The 20357-nt window shown below is 41.6% G+C and overlaps 1 protein-coding gene across 1 annotated transcript in view; it reads right to left on the minus strand.

Annotated features, from left to right (window-relative positions):
* The window catches only part of LOC132541450 (echinoderm microtubule-associated protein-like 3), a 72926-nt gene extending 65417 nt beyond the window's left edge, over positions 1–7509 (minus strand). The window contains exons 1-2 of the mRNA XM_060202345.1: positions 7483–7509; positions 455–884 (exon numbers count right to left, since the gene is read on the minus strand). Of these exons, the coding sequence (XP_060058328.1) occupies positions 455–884; positions 7483–7509 (457 nt within the window). The remainder of the gene's footprint in view (positions 1–454; positions 885–7482) is intronic.
* Positions 7510–20357: the final 12848 nt, after the last annotated feature.

Below are 20357 nucleotides of genomic sequence, written 5' to 3' on the forward strand. Positions count from 1 at the left end.
ACAAAAGTTAGGGGGTGCGGGTGGGGATCGTCCTGGGAAGACGGAGCCCACAAGCTCCTAGAAACTTCAGCCCACATGAAGACCGTGCTAAATAAAGCCAGCAGTGCAACCTAGGGGTAGGGACACTGCAACACCACCAACCACCCGGTCTCAGCCTATCCCAAGCCCTGGGTGTCTAGAAGGCAGCCACCCCTAGACCTCCCGGGAACTCCCACCCAGGACGCGGCGCAGCCCAGGCGGCGGGGCGGAAAGGGAGACCGCGCCCTCCCGCAGCGCAGCTGTGGACCGACTCGGATGCGCGAGTGGGGCGCCGCGGGCGGCAGGCGGGGTCGGCGGCGGGAGCGCCCTCCCGGGTCCCCCGCCCCCTGGGCGCCCGGAGCCGCGGCTCCGCAGAGGGAGCAGGGCGGCGGGTCCGGGGCAGGAGCCTAGCGGGGCGCGCGGGGCTGTCACTCACCAGCTGCAGCGCGCAGAGGCAGATGAGCGAGCAGCGCCCGGTGCAACAAGCCATGATGCCAGCCAGCGGCGGCCGGGCTGCGGGCGGGCGGGCGGGCGGGCGCGGGGAGGGCTCCTAGTCCTCGGGAGCCGCTGCCTCCTGCTCCAGAGACGCCGCTTCCTGACCGGAGCAGCCCTCGGCAGGCGCTCGCCCCGTCTGGCCCGGGTTCCCAGCCCCGAGGCGGCCGCTTGGGCTCTGGGGGTCCCGGCTCCAGCGCCGCCTTTGTTAGTTTCCCCGGCTGCCCGAGGTCAGGGCGGCGCGCACGACCCGAGCGTCTGGCTGGGGTCCCTGCCTCCCACTGTGCAGGTCTGCTTCTCGGGCAGGGGGTGGGGGAGCCCTGCAGGCGGGGCGGGGGCGGAAGGGAGACTACAGATGGTGAGTGGGTGGAAGTCTGTTTAGGGGAGGGGAGTATGTAGGAGGTGGGCGTCTGAAAAGTGGAGTGGGCTGTCTGGGTTGGTGTGTGGTTGTGTGTGTGTGTGCGTGTGTGCTGCTGCTGCTGGTGGTGGTGGTGTGCGTGTGTGTATGTGGACAAGGGAGGGTGAATGAAAGGGAGTGAAGGGAGTGCCACTGAGGAGAAATCTAGGTGTCTAGTTAGAAGTCTTTAGAGGGAAAAAGAGGGTTAGGGATAGAGGATGAGAGTGAACATGAATGAGCGAGAATCGGGGTGACTGATGGTGGTGGAGACCCCTGCGCGCTTGATGTAAATGGGGATACCCGGACTGTGCTTTCTTGCAGGGGGTTGTGCTATGGAGGTTGAGTGGGATGGTGAGAGGCGTGAATATGGAAAGGGGCAGGATGTTGTTGTTGTCCTTGTTGTTGTTGTTGTTGTTGAGCTGCCCCAAAGGTGGAGAAGGTTAGAGCTAGTATCCGGGCAAATGAATTCAGAGCTGAGAAGCCAAGAACCATGGGTGGATGAGCACTGCGGAGCGCTGAGACCAAGGGCTAAAAAGCTCTCCCCTGTGGCTGAAGGAGGACCCTGGAGCACAACTGGGAGAGTCTGCTTTGCCGGCTCAGGGTGCTCTGCTCTGGGATCCCCAGGACTGGGTGGCTCCAGCCTGCCTGCCACAGGAGGGCGCCCCTACTGGAGTCTGGGAGGGAAAGTTGGACTGGAGTTGGTTTGAGGGGAGGTAATGCAGGGAAGTGAACCACCAGCTAAGAAGGCTGGAACAAACAGAGATGCCCTGAGGAGGAAACCTGATTTATATTTGACAACTAAAAGACTCTTTGGAATTGTTGCCAAGAGTGAGAGAAGAGAAGGCAACCAAAAAAAGAATTATACAAGGAACCCCTCCCCCCACCCACACACACACCACCACACCTGCCTCAGCAATGAAGATTATTTTAGGGATGAGGATAAAAATTTTTTCTTTCAGAAGGAAGTAAGCTGATTGATACAGGTTTAGAAATAAAACCTGCCCCCATGTAATTAAAAGCTTGTCTGGGACAAACTGTCCGTACATCCCAAGGAGAGTTTGATTCTAATAGAGATTAATAGGGATTAATAGGGATTCTAATAGAGTAGAACCTATCTGAAGTTCAATGTCAGATTGTACCAGTACTTCCTTGTACCAGGTAGAGCTATGTAAACAGTTCAAGAGCACATTAGAAAAGGTGGAAATAATCCTCTTCCTAGAGGACTGACTTCAAAAAGAAACCCTGAAACCCACTACTTCCATCCCAGGCTCTTAGTGGTTAGTAAGAAACGGTGAGATATCTTTGTGGGTTTTTAAAAATATTAGCTCCATATACAGAAACTTGGCTCCAGTCCTACATCCAGGCAAGAAAAATATCTGTTTTTATTTCCTTCACAATTGTTATTTCTGATCATTGATTCACATCTTCTATTTAAAACTTAGATGGGTTATGGCATTGGGGGGGGGGGGATAAATTGTCCCAATAGTTTTGCAATCTTTGTAGGGGCAAATGAAAAGTTTCAGGATTTGGGTCAATAAAAAGGGTAAGAATATTTACTGTTTGTTTTTCCCTTGGAGAAAGGCAAAGTAGAATGAAAGGGCCCCTTAAAAAAAATCAAAACCTTTAAGTCATCGGCAGGTAAAGATTATGAGGGAGGGCATGCAACACACACCTGGAACAAGTACAACCATCATCATTCAAAATAATGGGAAATATGAAACATATGAAAATAATGAAATATGAAAATAATGGGAAAAATAATGGAAATATGAAAATAATGGGAAAAATGAACACAACAAACAATTTATTGTATAGAAAGGCTACTGTGAAAAAAAAGAGAAGAGAAGAGAAAAAGAAATGAAAAGGCTACTATGGTATGTGCCAGTCCATCAACCCCTCTGAGAACTGAGGACATGAAACAACCTTCAGAAACTAATGGAACCTCTTCATCTCAGATTGTAAGGATTCTTTGTATAAGGGCCTTCCCTCCACCACAAATACCAACTTTATGTACTATAATTTTTTTCATAACTTCTTTGATTTGTTAAGGAATTATTAGCTTTCTAGTTAACATGCAGTGGGGCCACAAGCACGAGTCTAAATACATTATGTATGTTCATATATCTTATCCTCAGAGTAACCTGTGAGATGGATTGCCTGAGCAGCCTCAATAAAAATATGTGGAAAGGTGAATGGGATGTCCCTTGGTTTACATACTCATTTTGTTGCCTCTGAAATACAGGATGCAAGTGACAAATAGCCATGATAGAGTTCACTGCTCTCTGAGTGGTAGACATACTTATTTGTGCTGACCTCACCTCCAGAAGGTAGCTGAAAGTCACCCATGGAGCAGTTTGATTTTGGCTACCATATATACTGTGATTTCAGGGGTCCAAGAGTTTCTGCCTGTTTCTTTCCCTTTCCTACTACCCCCTCTACTGATGGATCCAGAGTGGCATTTTTTCTTTATGTTTCACCAGTTAATTTAAAACAGTTGAAAGTGTATTTGACTCGGAGAAAGAGACAGAGAGAGACACAAAGCAATGATAGCACAGGCTAGTTGTTTGGAAGTTGTGTGCCGCTGCTTTTCAGTCTCTCTTTTTTTAGATAGAGGCAGAGAGAGACCACAACACTAAAGCTTCCTTCAGTGCCATGGCGGCTGTCCTCAAAGCTGGTTATGGGTCATAGGTCATGAGGTATGGAGATGACAAAGATGCACAATATCCAAAATATTCTTATTTATTTATTTACTTATTTATTTGTTTGTTTATTTATTGCCTCCCCCTCTTCCTCTCTCTCTTTCTTTCTTTCTCTCTCTCTAGCATTCTCATCTCTTTTCAATCTCTTTCTGTCTTTTCTCCATTCTTCCTTTATTTTTATGTCTTCTTGGTTGGCCTTTTTTTTTTTTTTAAGTGGAATAGTGTAAAATATAGTCAATCATTTTTCTATCTCCATTGAGAAAAGTTTCTAAATATACCACAAATTCTATGTTCTCCCTCTGGTGACTATTTCTGCTATTTTCACTGTAGGGCCCCTCATTGGCACATTCTTGAAGTAAAAATATTATAATTCCCCACAGCTCCTCCTCTTCCAACTGCTTCACTGCATAAATATCTGACAGACACTATAATAATATGTGCTGGCTCAATTGGAGCAAAGGGAAGGTTTACATTGAAGTAAAACTTGGAGACATAAGCGCGGAGAATATGAAGCATGGTTGTGAAAGTTGTGGCGCATTAGCAAGTTGTCAGTGCCTGTGAGAACTGATTCACTTCCTAAGCAGAGCAATGGATGTGCAGGGATATTGGAGGCTTGGGGAAGGGAGAGCGAGAAATGGAAGTTGTCATTCATATTTTTTCCTCTATAAGAAGAGAGATACTTCTTGTTTTTATAAACTATGTTGTCTTCTTAGCAGTCTGGCTTGAGTAATAAGGATATGTGTGACTATCCTCCTAAAATCTTGCACTTTTGTAAACTAATGCTTCCCACTTGCGGGGGTGGGGGGAGATCGCTTCATGGGCGGTGAAGCAGGTCTGCAGCTGTCTGCCTTTCACTCCCCCTCTCTGACTTTCCCTCCTCTATCAACTTCTCTGTCCTGTAAAAAAAAAAAATTACACATGTACCAACAAGTATATTTACTGTAAACTATTAATCCCCCAATTTAAAAAAAGGCTATCTGTTAAAATACCTTTGGCAGCCGATTTCCTCACCACTACATGTGTCAAAAGACCAGTCCTATATATTATTGTGTTATGGTCATGAATAATGCTAATATTACGGAAAAAAATATGAGATGACTGTAGTTTACTTTGGTGTCTTTCCAGTAAGTCTAAAGTTATTTTGAAATAATAGGTAAAATAAAAAAAATTAAAAGTTACATATAAAGTGTGTTACATAGGTACCACAGGCCTATATAATACTGAACAGGTTGCTTATCAGAAAATTAAGCCCTGCCATAAAACGTGTCAGCCTAGATTACTCAATAGTGAACTTTTTTTTTTCAGTAACATTCTCAAGTGATAGATTTTTTATTAGTCCATGGTATTTTATTGTACATATAAAATCCTCCTAAATCAAACAAACGTGCATTAATATCCTTTTGTTTTAAAATTCAGTGATGCAGTCGTACAATTCACAATTAACATGCTCACGCTTTTCCCTCATGCATTTTCATTAGAGAAGTCTAGAGAATTTCTAATAAGCATTGAAGACACCACAATAATATAATTTACCATTGTACTTTTGAATGGGGAAATTAAATTAGTAGCTAGAGAAAATGAATAGCAGCTTATAAAATCTCTGATATTCTGAGGTAATGTTGAAAAATCTAATATCATTCAAACCCCAAATGGCAAAGATTCTCTTAGAAGTTTTTTAGATCCCAGAAGTCCCCAGAGTAAGGGCATAGTCTCATGTGGAAGGGGGGGGGTGACTCCCCATAGGAGAACACATTTTATTGTATTGTGTCTTTTCAGCTTGAATTTGTCTGGTATGTTTTCCACAATGTTGATGTATTGAGACGTGGTAAGGAAGTGATGGATCTTAAATACAGTTTTATACATGTCTCATTTTTACTTCAAGAATGTGCCATTTGGGTTTGAATGAATTGATTGAATGTAAAAATCCTCAGAACTGCAGCTTGTGCATACAAACAACCCTGAATGCTGGTACCAGGGCCTCAGGCATGTGGCCGAATCAGTGGTGTTAAGGCAAACTAGAAAATGCATAAACACAAATCCTCCAAGTGTCATATCCGGTCTAGGGAACTCTAGCTAAGATAGCACCTAAGGTGTGTGCAGTCGCAACTCTGACTATCCCATAGCAGCTCAGTTCTCCTGGGTACAACTTCTTTCAGCATCACTGGTAGTCCATGCCCGGAGCAGCCTGCAATTCTGAAACTGCAACACATCTCAGGAGCGGCTCTGAACTCTAGCTGGTAAGAATGTGACTCAGAGCTGCATGTTTTGTGTTATTTCCAGAGTTACCCATCTTTGGCGGTTCTCAGGCATAAGTTGTTTCTGTAGTCACCTTTTTTCTTTCCTTCTTTCTTTCTTTCTTTTTTTTTAGACCCCCCATCCTGATTTCCTATCTTCCTTCTATTTCTGTGGTTTTCAAGGAGCATCTTCCTAAGCAATCTTCATGCACCTGGTTTCTGATCTCAGAGTCTGTTTCTTTAAAGCTCTAACCCAAGACACAGTTATACCCTGTTATTCTGTCCATTTTTAGCATAGGCATCTTGAATGAATAATAACCAGTTGGGGACTAGGTAGTGGTGTACATGTTAGAATGGACAAGGACCCAGGTTCAAGCTCCAGGTCCCTATTTATAGAGAGGGAAGCTTCATGAGCAGTAAAAACAGTGCTGCAGGTGTCACTCTTTCTTCCTCTTTGCCCCCCCTTCCCTCTCAGTTTTTCTCTATGTTTATAAAAAAATAGAATAAACTATAGATCAATAAAATTCAGTCCCATTTTATATAAGGAAAGGATATCTCAAAGTAAGTTTTTAGAAATATAGTAAGAATATGGATAATGACTGGATAATGACTTAAATGACAACATAGAAAGGATCAGAACTATAATAATTCATTCGTAATCACTCACCCAAGCATCATAACACACCACATACTAGTGATTTGGCACAGAGAACGGGATGACACACATCTCACCTTTCCTGTTCACTCATAATTAAGAACATTCTTTGCAAGAGGTGACTAGAAGGATGAACTCTGTTTTGATTGTATCTGCTTTCTCTTTTTTGTATTGATTGGTTCTGCTAGATCTATTTCTAGATAATTATCAGAGGCTCTTCATGATCTTCAGTAAAGCATTCTTGCCCTTCTTCCAATGTTGTAATAAAATTACCTGCCAAATATTCTCAAAGTTATTTCTTATTTTCATAAAAAATCACTCCTGACCAGGGTCATATCCTGCTTGATTCAATTCCACCCCTTACGTCTCCAATAAGAACTTGTTTCTGGGAGTCGGGCAGTAGCACAGCGGGTTAAGCATAAGTGGCACAAAGCGCAAGGACCAGCATAAGGATCCAGGTTCTAGCCCCCGGCTCCCCACTTGCAAGGAAGTCCCTTCACAGGTGGTGAAGCAGGTCTGCAGGTGTCTCTCTCTCCCCCTCTGTCTTCCCCTCCTCTCTCCATTTCTCTCTGTCCTATCCAACAACGATGACATGAATAACAACAATAATGACTACAACAACAATGAAAAAGAAACAAGGGCAACAAATGGGAAAAGAAAGAAAGAAAGAAAGGAAGAAAGAAAGAAAGAAAGAAAGAAAGAAAGAAAGAAAGAAAGAAAAAAAGAAAGAAAGAAAGAGAAAGAAGGAAAGAAAGAACTTGTTTCTGTATCTGGAGTGCTGGGCCTTAAAGTCAGCCCCCTTGTTCTGCTTACACAATCATTGTTTTGCCTGAAATATCCCCACCACGTTATCCCCTCAGGGTATTGCTAATTCACTTAAAACCATTGCAACAGTTGTTAAGGAAGCTTCCACCTTCCCAGCATGCCTTTTGCCTCTCTCCATCCCCTTTCCTAGCCAGTCCCATTCCCGACTTGCCACTTCTTTACCCTAGAAATCCCACTGCTGTTCCGCATTCGCTCTCTTTCTTTTCCATGTCCTTACCTGGAGAAGACCTGGAGAAGGGCTGGTGGGCATAGTGGGAGGTGGCCATTTTGCTAGCTCCATGTGGCCTAAACCGCTGTGCCTGCACCCAACCCTGGGGCATTCGCGTGAATAAAGCATTGCTTTCCCTCTCCACAACAAGTTCCTGGTCTCTTCTGTCTACCCCAACATGGAGGAACTCAGCACTCTATGTAATAGTCCTCATAAGAAGAGAAAGGGGATCCCTTATGAAGTAGTTCTTTGAGCTGGAACAGTATCTCTCAGAAGCTTAAGCAAAACATACACCTGTAATATTTGTCATCATTTCAACTCAGAGGTTTTACTACTTTACTATTTAATTCTACTCATGTGATGGCATACTGGTTAATGAGTTGGGGCTCCTTAAGTCTTATCGGAGAACAGACTCCACCAGGGTTGAAAGACAAAGAGAGCCCACTCAGCTGTAGTTTAACTCGGTTTAACTCAAGTTTAACTTTCAGGGCACACACCAAAATACATTAGAAATGAAAACAACGTTGTTATGGTTTGTCTGCTTAAACGCACACTAGAAATGATGGTACTTGACAGAAAGTATTTGCAGCATGAACTTCCCTAGAAGCTGGGTATGATCACATGTCCATATTAGCATTTTCATCTATTCATACTTCTAGAGTGCTGATATAATTCTTAACTCACTCAGTTCTCAATCTAACCATTTACATACCTATAGTAAATAACTTCCAAAGTCAGAGACTACTATCTCACTTTCTGCCTCACAGATGTCCCCTAATGTCAGGATAAACCACAGGTAAACTGTTAGTTAACACCAGTAGCATTAACAACTATAAGAAGCAAACTCCAAATTGTGGTATCCCTACACAGTGAAACTTCTTTCTGCCTCTGCGCTTTATCACCCATTCATTCAGCTCCTATCTCAGGAATTTGATCTCTTTCCATTTTGGCTGACTAAATCAGAAATGGCTAGAGAATGGAGGTTTGCTTGTGAAAGGTTTTAAAAATCCAAACCTAGAAAGGGAGACATTATTTCTGGATTCATTCTTTGGCCAATACTTAATCACATGGCTACAACCAAGTGCAGGAGAAGCTGGAAAAGAAAAATCTATTTCTGGGGAGTCAGGCTGTAGCGCAGCGGGTTAAGCGCAGGTGGCGCAAAGCACAAGGACCGGCATAAGGGTCCCGGTTCGAACCCCGGCTCTCCACCTGCAGGGGAGTCGCTTCACAGGTGGTGAAGCAGGTCTGCAGGTGTCTATCTTTCTCTCCCCCTCTCTGTCTTCCCCTCCTCTCTCCGTTTCTCTCTGTCCTATCCAACAACGACGACAACAACAATAATAACTACAACAATAAAACAACAAGGGCAACAAAAGGGAATAAATAAATAAAATAAAAAATATTAAAAAAAAAAGAAAAATCTATTTCTGGAACCAAGAGGAATATATCAGGGTTTGCAAAGCACATGGCATTCTTGGACAAGTGTAATATGGTGCTTCTAAACTTTTTCTGCAATCTCCCACCCCTTTCATATGCCTCCTGAGTCTAAGAAAGTTGACCCATCATGGTAACTGAATTGAGTTGTGGTTTTCCCCTCATGTAGTCACCTTTTATTTTTAATTGGTGATTTAATAATGCTTAACAATACTGTAGGGTAAGAGGGCTACAATCCCACACAATTCCTACCACCAGAGTTCTGTATCCTATACCCTCCATTGGAAGTTTCCCTATTCTTGTTTTTTAAATTATTATCTTTATTTATTTATTGTATAAAGACAGCCAGAAATTGAGAGGGAAGGGGGTGGTGGAGAAGGGAGAGAGAGAGAAAGAAGCTGCATCCCTGCTTCACCACTTGCACAGATTTGCCCCTGCAGGTGGGGGCCGGGGGCTTGAACCCGGGTCCTTGCACATTGTAACGTGTGGTCAACCAGGTACGCTACCAACATAAATTTCCCTATTTTTTGTCCTTCTGGAACTGTGAACCACAATTCTTTATGGGGTGTAGAAGGTGGAAGGTCTGGCTTCTGTATTTGCTTCTCTGCTGAACAGGGATGTTGGCAGTTCAATCCACACCCTCAGCCTGTTTATGTCTTTCCCTAGTAGAGTAGGGGTCTGGGGAGGTGAGGTTCCAGGACACATTGTTAAGATTATCTGCCCAAGGAAGTCAGGATGACCATCATGGTAGCATGTACAACTTGGTGGCTGAAAAGCATTAATATATAAAGCAGAACAAATTATTTAATAATCAGAAACCTAAAGGTAAGAATATAACAGATGGAACTAAGGGTTGTCATTTGGGAAGAAGTGAGGAAGTCTATTTTAGGCATATTCCAAGGGGCTCATGACTAATCGTTTTTGCTTAAGCTCCATAGCCAACACATAGGTGGAATAAAAGTATTGTCTGGGAAGATGGCACCAGAGTTGGGACTAGGACTAGATTTCTGCATCAAGGCAGAGAGTAGCTCCCAAATATGAGGAAAGTATATACATTTGAATAACTGTAAATCCCATTGATCTGATCTAGGGCCCATGTCTATTCATAGCACATGAGTCTGTGTAACCTCTGCATCCCTATCAGTCTGAGCTCACAGCCCATGGTCACAGCTGGGAACATTCTAGGCTGCACTCATTTCAGGACCAGTCTTCCTCCAGTGGCAGAATAGGTTGTTCCAGCCTCCCTTCAGAGAGCGGGGCCATCCCTACCATTGCTGTTCTAATATGAGGGCAAGCTCTTGGAGAGACCCACAAGAGGGCTTATGATAATGTTCTTAATCCTCGACTTGTACAAGGTGCCCCTTTTCTACTCCTAGTTATCACCTACTACTAGACTACATGAGTTATAGTCACAGTTTGTTTCTTTGTTATGGTTTTGTTTGTTTGCTTGGACAATGCATAGTATAATGCAGACAACATAGATTTGTGGAAATACTTAGAGAATGGAATTGATCATTTCTCTTGATATGATGAATTTTCTGGTGGCACCAAAATGGCCGTTCTTCAGTAACTATAGTTCTGGCTGCATTCAATTCTCCTGTAGAGTTTGTTATCTTTAGCCCTTCAGTACCATTCTCCACATGACGGTTCCTCCTGCCTTTCGCTTCAGGCAGAATGTATTTTCCAATCTCTCTGACCCCCAAATATCACTGGCATTGGATTCAGTCGTGTATTTTATGGTATTTACCAGTGGTTAGAAGTAGGGATCTGTCATTTCTGAAACGGAAGCATTAAGGCCATCACATTCACCTGATGCTTCCACCATCTGCCTTGAGAAGAGCAGGCTCCAAGTGGCTTCTGCTCCTTCAGGCTGTTTTAAAATAAGAGACACATGGAGCAGAACTAACCCAAATCCCAGTCCAACTCAGATGAGCCACAACTGTGCAAAAAAGGTAAATGTTCATATGAGAATGAGCTTGTTGACAGGTTTTGTTGCATAGCATTACATAAACAAGTGAAAACCAATAAATCATCCCAGCTAATTCCCTTACAGCTGGAAAGAGTGGGACCTTGCTTTTAATATGTTTTTTTTTCAAATATTTTATCATTTCTTTTAAAATATTTATTTATTCCCCTTTTTGTTGGCCTTGTTTCTTTTTTAATTGTTGTAGTTATTATTGTTTTTGTTGTTATTGATGTTGTCGTTGTTGGATAGGACAGAGAGAAATGGAGAGAGGAGGGGAAGACAGAGAGGGAGAGAGAAAGATAGACACCTGCAGACCTGCTTCACCACTTGTGAAGCAACTCCTCTGCAGGATGAGAGCTGGAGGCTCAAACTGGGATCCTCATGCTGGTTCTTGTGCTTTGCACCACCTGCGCTTAACCTGCCTTGCTACCACCCGACTCCCTTAATACAGTTTTAATCCCAGAGGACAGAGATATTATGTCAGCATCCACCTGTAGAAGTTGTCACAGGCAGCAGTTCTGGTTCATTCTTTGTGTTTGCTTTGCTCCTAGTATATTTCTTAATTTCACCAGACATGTGCTGAAAGAGTAGCTACGTATGCTGAATAGTGGCAGGGAGGGAAGATATCTGTTGAGCAAATATGGAAATCATTGAAAATGATGATTCAAAAATTCTATACATGTGGCTTAAAAACATTTCATTACATAAAATGTTGGGTGGTAGCGCAGCAGGTTGAGCGTACATGGCACAAAGCTCAGGGACCAGCATAAGGATTTTGGTTCGAGTCCCCCGCTCCCCACCTTCAGGGGAGTCGATTCACAAGCAGTGTAGCAGGTCTGCAGGTGTGTGTCTTTCTCTTCCTCCTCTCTGTCTTCCCCTCCTCTCTCCATTTCTCTCTGTCCTATCCAACAACGATGGCATCAATAACAACAATACTAACTACAACAAGGGCAACAAAAGGGAACAAATAAATAAATAAACATTTAATACATTTGTAATACATTAGAAATAACAGAAACACCAAGTGTTAGTAAGGATGTGGAAAAAATGGAACACTTCTGCACTGCGAGTGAAGATGCAAATTGGCCCAGTCTTTGTGGAGAAGAGTCTAGAGACTACCCAGAACTCTAGAAACAGACCTATCTGATGAACTGGAAATTCCTCTGTTGTGGATTTATCCAAAGAAAGCAGAAACACCTATCCAAAGAGATCCTGTGTTCATAGAAGCACAGTTAGCAATGACCCAAACTGTGAAACATCCCACATGTCCAAAGACAGATGAGTGGCTAAGAAAGTTGTAGTGTGTATACACAATGGAATTCTACTCAGCTGTTAAAATTTATGAATTCATCCCCTTTGCCTCATCTTGGATAAAACTGGAAGGAAGTGTGTTAAGTGAGGCAAACAGGATGAATAAGAACAGCATGAATACTGGATGGATTTACTTATAGGTGGAATTTAAGAAACAAAGACAGAAAGGGAAATGCAAAGTGAATCTTGGACTGGGTGTACTGCATTGCATCAAAACAAGGGATTCTAGAAAAGGAGTGGAAAGGAGGGAGCTGGGGAAGGGGAGCTTGGAGGGACAGAAAGGGTAAGTCCTTGGGAGGCTAAGATTAGATACCTATGATAAGAAAGGAGGCATCGCACCAATATTTCAGCAATTATAATGGAAACCATTAATCTTCTAATACATGATTTTTAAAAAGAAAAATACTAATAATACAAAAATTTTAAAAAGCATTTTCTACCTGGCCTTCATAATAATTCATGTAGATAGTATACCTACATTTCCATGCATGCAAGGCAGGTTTGAATCCAGCCCCCATAGTACTGTGGTGTCTTTCCCCTCTCTCTGTCTTTTTGTCTCTCTCTTTTTATCTGAAAAAAATTAGCCAATAGTGGTAAGAAATCCAGTGACACAAAACAAACAACCATCACTAAAGCATCTGTTACCAGAAACATTTTCTCGTTGTCTCTGGTAAGGAGAGTCTCAATCTCCCACTCACTGCTTTGGAATTCTCGAGATGTTCATGTTTATGCATGTTTACACATTCACCTTCTATGTGCACAGACCAGTCTCTTCCTTAAAGAAAAGAACTCGACTCCTGTAAAGTGCTTTGGGATTTTTTTTTCTTCTGTCAGCTTTCCTATGCAGAATATTGAATAGTTTATAGTACCATCAGTGTTTTAGCAGGTCCTGTTTTCAACAGATACTTTAAAATACAGACACAAGTAGTATGTACTTTTTAATTGTTATACGCCTGTTTCTCGTGCTAGGAAATGGTATTCTTCATGACATTACAGCAATTTGTGTGGAATGCTGTTACTAAGTGTTTGCAAGCAAAATGAGAGGAAGAATTTTTCTTAAATACTTTGCAAATGGAGATCACAAAAGAAAGCCCAGTTCTATTACTGTGATCAAGATGTGAACTTGCTATTAATTGGAGTGAATGGGTATTATTTTGCAGAAAATAGGAATGCATCTTCTTAACTTAAATAAGACAGGCAGATTTCCCTCCCATTTTGACTTGGTCTAGGATACAAGAATTCAGAAGAAGTTTGCTTCCATTGTCATTGGATCTAGGCCATAGAGTGAGGATAAGGGTAAATGCAGCGACTAGTCTGTAGCACATCACTGTCATATCAAGCATGGATAGCATTAGGCAGCCAAAAAGAGGCCAAGTAGATGGTTTAGTTTCCATATGGAAAGAAAAGGATAATGGGACCGAGCGGTCGAGCATGAGGAAAATATGCTCACACATTACTGTGTGTGAGGATCCAATCAGTCCCTGACCCCATCTGCAAGGGGCAAGCTTCACGAGTGGTGAAACAGTGCTGCAGTTGTCTGTCTTTCTCTTTCCCTCTATTTCTCTTCCCCTCTCCTCTCTCAATTTCTCTCTGTCCTATCAAATAAAAAGAACAATTTAAAAGGGAAAAAAGCGGCTTCCAGGAGCTTAAAATTTGTGGTGTTATAAGCACCAAGTCCCAGTGATATCCTGGTGGCAAGAAAGAAAAGAAGAGGGGGAAAAAAAGAGAGTATATTACAATACAAATTTTGATCTTGAACGAGAAAGAGAGCCTCTTTACCAATGCTTTCAATTTCTTAGATTTCAGGTGTATCATTTCACATCCTCACAGTGTGTGCATGACTTAAGAAAACCCTAAGAAAAGGAATTTCTAAACAACTCAAAGTTCTAACTATAAATCTGGCCTCAATCTTACATTCTTTATCTCAATGCCTGAAGCAAAAGCCTGATTTTTTTTATTTTACTCTTTTAATTTTTTAACTATTTATTTATTCTCTTTTGTTGCCCTTGTTGTTTTATTGTTGTAGTTATTGATATCGTTGTTGTTGGATAGGACAGAGAGAAATGGAGAGAGGAGGGGAAGGCAGAGAAAGATAGACACCTGCAGACCTGCTTCACTGCCTGTGAAGCGACTCATCTGCAGGTGGGGTGCCGGGGGCTCGAACTGGGATCCTTATGCCAGTCCTTGAGCTTTGCGCCACCTGTGCTTAACCTGCTGTGCTACTGCCCGACTCCCAGGCAAAAGTGTGATTAAATATGTCCAGGAGCTCTGCCTATAAGACAGTGAAAAGGGCCAGCATTTTTCTCTTTCTTCCAAAATGGTGACTTGATTCTCAGTCTATGATACAAGGTTCACCAGAGCAGGTCTGGTTGAATTTCAGCTTCCCTCCAGGAAATAGAAACGACGTGGTATTGGGGATCTTTATATTCAAAAGTCTTTCTGAAGCTCCATACAGGCCACACAATCCGAACTTAACTACTAGTTTTGTTTTTTTTTCCACATAGAAAATGCCAAAACGCAGTCTGGGAGATGATATAGTGGGTAAAATATTGGCATCTCAAACATGAAGCTCCATATTCAGTCCCTAGAAATCATATACAAGACTTGTCTCCATTTCGCTCTTTCTGTCTTTCTCATTACCAAACAAATAAAATCTTATATAAAAAAAAGTCAGAAGCTACTGTAGGCCTAGTTTTCTCTGACCTGTGCCCCTTTCTGAAATACTTTTTGTCCTGGGGGGCAGGGGGAGCATGGACTTAGGTAACATATTCATCTGGGATTGGTTCCCTTTTCCACTGATTGATCATTAGAGAGAGCAATGATCCTGTTCAAATACTTTCATTTTTTTAAGTAGAGGCAGAGAATGAAAGATACCACAACACGGAAGCATCCTTCAGCGCTTCAAAGGTGAAGGGTATACACAAAATCTAATCTTGCTTCTTCCCCTCAAGAGAAATTAAGTTCTGGAGTGCTTGCATCTATAGTTTAAGCCTTATTCTATTGGCCAGTTGTATTTCAACTAAATTTTACTATAAACTATTATCAGTGAAAATAACAGAGAATAAACCAGTAACTACACAGACAGAGAGAAACACACACACAATGTAGCAAATCCTGTATAGATAACTCCACAGATTTCACAGAATTTACATTTACAAATTTCCTAAACTGTATTTGTGACACCTCCCTCCCAACTCCCATAAATGCTTAAAACACTTTGCACAACAAGGGCAACAAAAGGGAATAAATAAATAAAATAAAATATTAAAAAAAAAAAAACAACACTTTGCAGTCCTATGCAGACAATGTGCAGAGCTGAGGGGAATGTCAGTGCCAGAGGACAGATTCCTAACTGAAATCAAAATGGTGATTTGTTTCTGTTCTTACACTAGTAGATTCTTTGTAATCTCTTTTTCTTACCCACCCCCTCATAAACAAACAAACAAACAAACAAATAAAACAAGTCTCACTCTCAGGCAGAAGTTGAAAAAAAGATCAGAAAAGAAAACACAGGGAGTAGGGCTGTAGCGCAGCGGGTTAAGCGCAGGTGGCGCAAAGCACAAGGACCAGCATAAAGATCCCGGTTCGAACCCCGGCTCCCCACCTGCAGGGGAGTCGCTTCACAGGTGGTGAAGCAGGTCTGCAGGTGTCTATCTTTCTCTCCTCCTCTCTGTCTTCCCCTCCTCTCTCCATTTCTCTCTGTCCTATCCAACAACGACGACAACAACAATAATAACTACAACAATAAAACAACAAGGGCAACAAAAGGGAATAAATAAATAAAATAAATATTTAAAAAAAAAAGAAAAGAAAACACAAGTAGAACCTGAAATGGAATTGGCGTATTGCACCAAAGTAAAAGACTCTGGGGTGGGTGGGTGGGGAGAATACAGGTCCATGAAGGATGATAAATGACATAGTGGGGGTTGTATTATTAAATGGGAAACTGGGGAATGTTATGCATGTACAAACTATTGTATTTACTGTTGAATGTAAAACATTAATTCCCCAATAAAGAAATAAATAAAAAAATAATGATAAAAAAATAAATAAACAAATAAATCAATATTTTTTTACCCACCACAGATTGTAATAACAGTGTTTCTTGGTGCTCAGAGGGGTCTCAATTAACCTTAGCTCCATATAACAAGGCATCATTGGAAAAAAACCAACTCCCAGCATCTTGGCAAACACTCTTTTCAAACACTTTTTGAGGACAACTGATTGTATAGTGCTAGGTTTAGATACTGGTCTGTAGAGATACTAAGGTGATGGAATTCTAACTGATATAAATGTCCAGGTCACAGTCATGAAAGGAAGTTATTTGAAAAAGGAACGTAAATAATGTGATCAAGAACTCTCCCTTCCAGAAAGTGACAGGAATTGAGGGTAGGAGGACTTCACAAGTTGTGGAGCAGTGCTACAACGTCTCCGTTTCTTTCTCTTTCCTTACACTCTGTCTCACATCCTCTATTTTAAAAAAGGAAAATTGCGATTTGTCTTCTGCTTCATATAGCTCACTCTTTAATTAAAATTATGATTTTATTTTTTTTATCCATACGGGCACACACAAATGCAATAGTCATTTAAAAATATTTCAATTACTCTTTAAGAGCTTACCCCACTATATTCTATCAACAATTCTTGAAAAGTTGATTTCTATAGAGCATTTTCAGATTTCCTGACAATATGGAAGAATGTTTAGACATTCCACTTAAATTGGCATGAGACTCTGCTTTTTCTTACCAGTTCTTGCCCTTAAAAGCCTGCATTCTATTTTAGGTAGGGATTCCTTACTTGCACTTATTTGAATTATGTGGGAATAAAATACTAGTAGCTTTTCAGATGAAACTGCAAAGTGAAATGTAGTCTGTATTCTTGGAGCTTTATTCCTCTTTTAAAATAACAAGTGGAAGGTTTTAAGGCTGGAAGCCTATTTATTTACAGGCTGCTTCGGGCAGCATTTGCACTGTCCTTTCCTGGAAATCTTACTAACTCAACGCTAGCCAATCCATCATAGCTTCACAAAGGAGGCGATGAAAAGCATGCCTGTCTCCTGCACTTAAAATTGAAATTAGCCTGATTGGATTGCACAAAGAGTCCTCTGCAGTCAGCCTTGATTGACTTCAAAGGGTTCATATACATGGAAGAAAAAAAAAAATCCAGAGCTACAAAGAGTTGAGAATCCGGCACAAATAATCTCATTTTCATCTGAAAGCTTAAAAGGAAAACAATGAAAAACAACCAACTCGGTGCTGTTCCCAATTTATTAACCTTAAAACAAGATGAACCTATTTACCATTTAATAGCTACAGGTAGCTCTAAATATGACTACTCAGGTTTAAGTTAATGTTTTTTTTTTTATGCGAAGTCTGCAATACATCTTGCTTTTTCTAAGTGAAGAAATTAAATAATGTCTCTGAAATTCAGTTATGCTTGCTGACCATTTCCAGTAATGTGGCAATGTCTGCACTGCAAGGCAGGAGTGTGATAATGGATGCAGCTGAGCAGGGAATGAGGGGAGCCAGGGAAAAAAGCCTGTGTGTGGGGGGGGCAGCCATCACTCAGCTGCAGCCAGTTGCTGCCTTGCAGGGGGCTGAATTTGCATTGCAAGCTCTGAAGATTGTCAATACAGGCTGATAACTGAATTTTTATCTCTTCTGGGTTTTTCCACATTGGCAATAATTGGGAAAAACAAAAATATTGTTTGGAATAACCAATGAATTCTTTCATAGAGGAATCAACTTTGAGTCTATGTGGAGATGAAGATGCAAAGGTCAGGTTCTTTAGAACATTAGCAACCATGGGGGCTGGCAGGTGGCGCACCTGGTAGAGTGTGCGTGTCACCAAGCACAAGGACCACAGACAGAGCCCTGGGCCACTACATGGGAGCACTTGCAGTGGAAGCAGTGGTCCAATGGTTCTCTCTCTCTCTCTCTTTCTCTCTCTTTGTCTCTCCTCTATCTTTTTCTTTTTCTGTCTCTCATCCTTATCAAGAGGAAATAAAAGGAAAAAAAATAATGACTGCTGGGAATGGTGGAGTTGTGCAGGCAATGGGCCCCAATGATAACACTGGTGACAATCAATCAATCAATCAATCAATCAATCACATTAGTAACCATAAAAAGCATGTGTCTTTAGAGCTGAAGCCGTGGAACTGTTGCCTAAAGGTGAATGGCAGGTGTGTCCAGTCTTCTTAAGCTAATATCTGGGAGGTTAAACTTCTGGGGTGGGTCATTACTGCTATCTTGATGACACTACCCTGAGGATTTGCATCAGGGAGCTGGAGCTGCAGTTAACATGGTCATTACTTCTGAAATGATTTGTGTTATTGCCCCTTTGCCTTCCATCACCAGGTTTCTCATTTATGCTGCTGCTAAAATCAGTGTTGTTTCTACTCCTGGAACTGTTGTCACTGCAACATTATTAGCACTGGAGAATGCAGCAAATGTTGGAAGCAAGAAAGGTATTTGTCCCTTCCTTAGCAGTGCTGTTCAGTAAGCTCTTCCTAAAAGCAGAAAACATAGAAACGACATGGCATCTTTCTTAAGAGTACAGATGCAAAATTCTCCTGGATAGTTTAGGAAACAAAATCAACCTATATATTAAAAAAATATCCATCAATAATTGGGAATAGAGAAATTGATTTGTATTGTAAACTGAGAATGGAGAGTCTACTAATGTCATTTGTTACATTCCCTTCCTCTCTCTATGTGATTATCTCAAATACAGGAAAAGCAGATGATAAAATCTAGTATTCATTTGTAGTGAAAACGTTATAACCAATTAGAAAGAGATGACAGCTTCCTTAATATATGATTATGTATTCAAAAATGATCAACATCATATTTAATTTTTTAATATGGGAAATATGCAACCATAATATTTTCTTTTTTAGATTTTTAAAATTATCTTTATTTATCGGGTAGAGACATCCAGAAATAGAGAGGGAAGGGGGAGGTAGAGAGAGGAAAGAGACAGACAGATACCTGCAGCCCTGCTTCACCACTCACGAAGATTCTCCCTTGCAGATGGAGACTGGGGGCTCAAACTTGGCATCTTGCTCATTGTAATGTGTACTCAACCAGGTGAGCCATCACCAGGCCTCTGGACCATAATATTTTCTATGAAATCTTGCAAAGGAAAAGAGATATTTGCTGATGTTGACTGTGCTTCTGGTTATACTGGTGTTGCTGTCCAGTTCTGTGCTAAGACAAAGAAAAGTGATAAAAGTAGTAACAGAAGGTAACAGACTGTCACTGGAGAAACAGAGGTTACTCATATATAATCAGAGGCTATATGCATGTAACATTATTTATAGTAAAAAAGATTTTATATCTTAAGTGATTTTCATTTTTAAGAAAGAAGGAAAAAGAGATACTGGCATCACTCTGGACTATTTGGTACCAGAGATCAAACATAGGACCTCAGGTGTGCAAGCTGATTACTCTAGCCACTGTGAACCTCACTGGCTATTATTTTATGTTTTTTTTTTTTAATTTTTTATTTAAGAAAGGATTAACGAACAAAACCATAAGGTAGGAGGGGTACAACTCCACACAATTCCCACCACCCAATCTCCTTAACCCACCCCCTCCCATGATAGCTTTCCCATTCTCTAGCCCTCTGGGAGCATGGACCCAGGGTCATTGAGGGTTGCAGAAGGTAGAAGGTCTGGCTTCTGTAATTGCTTCCCCAATGAACATGGGCGTTGACTGGTCGGTCCATACTCCCAGTCTGCCTCTCTCTTTCCCTAGTAAGGTGTGTCTCTGGGGAAGCTGAGCTCCAGGACACATTGGTGGGATCTTCAATCCAGGGAAGCCTGGCCAGCATCCTGGTGGCATCTGGAACCTTTTCCAGGAGATATGGTCGGAGCTCAGCCGCTAGCGGCTTCTCAGTCCGCCATCTTCCTGCAGTCCCCTATTTTATGTTTTTAGAAGAGCGAGAGGGAGGAAAATTCAGGGCACTTCTAAGCTCAAGCATTAGGCAATACTGGAGATCCTGTGTTTTACCACTAAGCAATTTTACTAACTTTCAACAGGTTGTGCTTGTTTGTCTACTATTAATATACCATTAGTGATTTTAGTACTTGGCAAAATTCCACAGGAATAATTACATATC

This window comes from Erinaceus europaeus, chromosome 1 (genome assembly GCF_950295315.1).
Source record: "Erinaceus europaeus chromosome 1, mEriEur2.1, whole genome shotgun sequence".
NCBI lineage: Eukaryota > Metazoa > Chordata > Mammalia > Eulipotyphla > Erinaceidae > Erinaceus > Erinaceus europaeus.